Source organism: Procambarus clarkii, chromosome 5 (genome assembly GCF_040958095.1).
Source record: "Procambarus clarkii isolate CNS0578487 chromosome 5, FALCON_Pclarkii_2.0, whole genome shotgun sequence".
Taxonomy (NCBI): Eukaryota; Metazoa; Arthropoda; class Malacostraca; order Decapoda; family Cambaridae; genus Procambarus; species Procambarus clarkii.
Window position 1 is genome coordinate 39,888,831 of NC_091154.1, and position 3,045 is coordinate 39,891,875.

The window sequence follows — 3,045 nt, forward strand, 5'->3', positions numbered from 1 at the left end:
GATAAATTAGGCAATATTTCAGCTAATATCTATTAAAATAGAAATAATTTATTAAATTATAATACAAATCACCTAAACTAAAACCCGAATACCTCCACCACCACTCCCTACCATCACCATCTCCATCTCCACCATCACCATCTTCCTCACCATCACCATCTTCCTCACCCTCACCATATGACCTTCATTACTACACTATCACTTGTACCATAATCCCAGGGCTGCACCCTCATCCGAGCATCATCTGGGGTGACAGCTGGGATGAGATGAGAGGTAACACAGATGTAGCATCAATCCTCCATTAACATATGCAATCTCATGGACGTCAATCATAAATGGGACCTCAGAGTGGTATGTAGGTAGCCATGTGTGTTCGGATTGGGTATTGCTACCTATGTATACACCAGGAGAACTATTGCTACCTATGTATAGACCGGGAGAACTATTGCTACCTATGGATAGACAAGCAGAGCTATTGCTACCTATGGATAGACCAGGAGAGCTATTGCTACCTATGTATAGACCAGGAGAGCTATTGCTACCAATGGATAGACCAGGAGAGCTATTGCTACCTATGTATAGACCGGGAGAACTATTGCTACCTATGGATAGACGAGCAGAGCTATTGCTACCTATGGATAGACCAGGAGAGCTATTGCTACCTATGTATAGACCGGGAGAACTATTGCTACCTATGGATAGACGAGCAGAGCTATTGCTACCTATGGATAGACCAGGAGAGCTATTGTTACCTATGGATAGACCGGGAGAACTATTGCTACCTATGGATAGACGAGCAGAGCTATTGCTACCTATGGATAGACCGGGAGAGCTATTGCTACCTATGTATAGACCGGGAGAACTATTGCTACCTATGGATAGACGAGCAGAGCTATTGCTACCTATGGATAGACCAGGAGAGCTATTGCTACCTATGTATAGACCGGGAGAACTATTGCTACCTATGGATAGACGAGCAGAGCTATTGCTACCTATGGATAGACCAGGAGAGCTATTGTTACCTATGGATAGACCGGGAGAACTATTGCTACCTATGGATAGACGAGCAGAGCTATTGCTACCTATGGATAGACCGGGAGAGCTATTGCTACCTATGGATAGACCGGGAGAACTATTGCTACCTATGGATAGACCAGGAGAACTATTGCTACCTATGGATAGACCAGGAGAACTATTGCTACCTATGGATAGACCGGGAGAACTATTGCTACCTATGGATAGACCAGGAGAACTATTGCTACCTATGGATAGACCAGGAGAACTATTGCTACCTATGGATAGACCAGGAGAGCTATTGCTACCTATGGATAGACCGGGAGAACTATTGCTACCTATGGATAGACCAGGAGAACTATTGCTACCTATGTATAGACCAGGAGAGCTATTGCTACCTATGGATAGACCGGGAGAACTATTGCTACCTATGTATAGACCGGGAGAACTATTGCTACCTATGTATAGACCGGGAGAACTATTGCTACCTATAGATAGACCAGGAGAACTATTGCTGTGTTCTGTCTAGTCCTGGGGGGATCCATTTGAGAGATATTACCATATAAGACCATGTGATTAAAGAGCTTTAATTTTTGTTTTCAAGCTCAAGTTCTATTTTCTATTTTCAACTTGCAGGTGTGGGGGGGAGGGAGGGCCACACCTGCCTGGTGTTTAGCTCGCCAGTGGTCCAGCTATTGCCTGTCTGCTCTGTAATCCCGTGGCACTCGGGACTGTTACTGTTTAATTGATTGTCCGGGGGAATATTACTGTCTCCTGTCTAACCCCCAGTGTGGTCGTAGAGGGTCATTGTTGCCTCCTGTCTAACCCCAGTGTGGTCGTAGGGGGTCCTTGTTGCCTCCTGTCTAACCCCCAGTGTGGTCGTAGGGGGTCATTGTTGCCTCCTGTCTAACCCCCAGTGTGGTCGTAGGGGGTCCTTGTAGCCTCCTGTCTAACCCCCAGTGTGGTCGTAGGGGGTCATTGTTGCCTCCTGTCTAACCCCCAGTGTGGTCGTAGGGGGTCATTGTTGCCTCCTGTCTAACCCCCAGTGTGGTCGTAGGGGGTCATTGTTGCCTCCTGTCTAACCCCCAGTGTGGTCGTAGGGGGTCCTTGTTGCCTCCTGTCTAACCCCCAGTGTGGTCGTAGGGGGTCCTTGTTGCCTCCTGTCTAACCCCCCAGTGTGGTCGTAGGGGGTCCTTGTTGCCTCCTGTCTAACCCTCAGTGTGGTCGTAGGGGGTCCTTGTTGCCTCCTGTCTAACCCTCAGTGTGGTCGTAGGGGGTCCTTGTTGCCTCCTGTCTAACCCTCAGTGTGGTCGTAGGGGGTCCTTGTTGCCTCCTGTCTAACCCTCAGTGTGGTCGTAGGGGGTCCTTGTTGCCTCCTGTCTAACCCCCAGTGTGGTCGTAGGGGGTCATTGTTGCCTCCTGTCTAACCCCCAGTGTGGTCGTAGGGGGTCATTGTTGCCTCCTGTCTAACCCCAGCAACAGGTGGCAGCTATCGTTGTTAACAACAGGTGGCAGCTATCGTCGTCGTCAGCAACAGGTGGCAGCTATCGTCGTCACCAACAGGTGGCAGCTATCGTCATCACTAACAGGTGGCAGCTATCGTCGTCAGCAACAGGTGGCAGCTATCGTCGTCATCCAACAGGTTGAATTTTATTTTATTGGGTGTTGGTTGGAGGAGAGGAAAAACGGAGGACAAGGTGAACAGAAAGAAAAGGAGGAAAAAATATTGAGGAAGGAAATATACCGATGATAAAGAATATTGATCAGATATTGACAAAGTGATCAAGAAGTTGATGGATTATATAACAAACACTACTACAATTATACGACAACAGTACAATTATATTTTGGGAGGAGAGGCGTGAAGGTGTGGGTATGTGGGGGCGTGGGTGTGTGGGTGTGTGGGTATGTGGGGGTGTGGGTGTGTGGGGGCGTGGGGGCGTGGGTATGTGGGGGTGTGGGTGTGTGGGTGTAGGAGTGTGGGGGCGTGGGTGTGTGGGGGCGTGGGTGTGTGGGGGCGTGGGTGTGTGG

The 3,045-nt window shown here is 48.8% G+C and overlaps 1 protein-coding gene across 1 annotated transcript; it reads left to right on the top strand.

The window, feature by feature from the left end:
- Positions 1-454: 454 nt before the first annotated feature.
- Positions 455-1,543, top strand: LOC123750538 (uncharacterized). The gene has a single exon (XM_045732644.1). The coding sequence runs from the start codon at positions 455-457 to the stop codon at positions 1,541-1,543; it is 1,089 nt and encodes a 362-aa protein (XP_045588600.1).
- Positions 1,544-3,045: the final 1,502 nt, after the last annotated feature.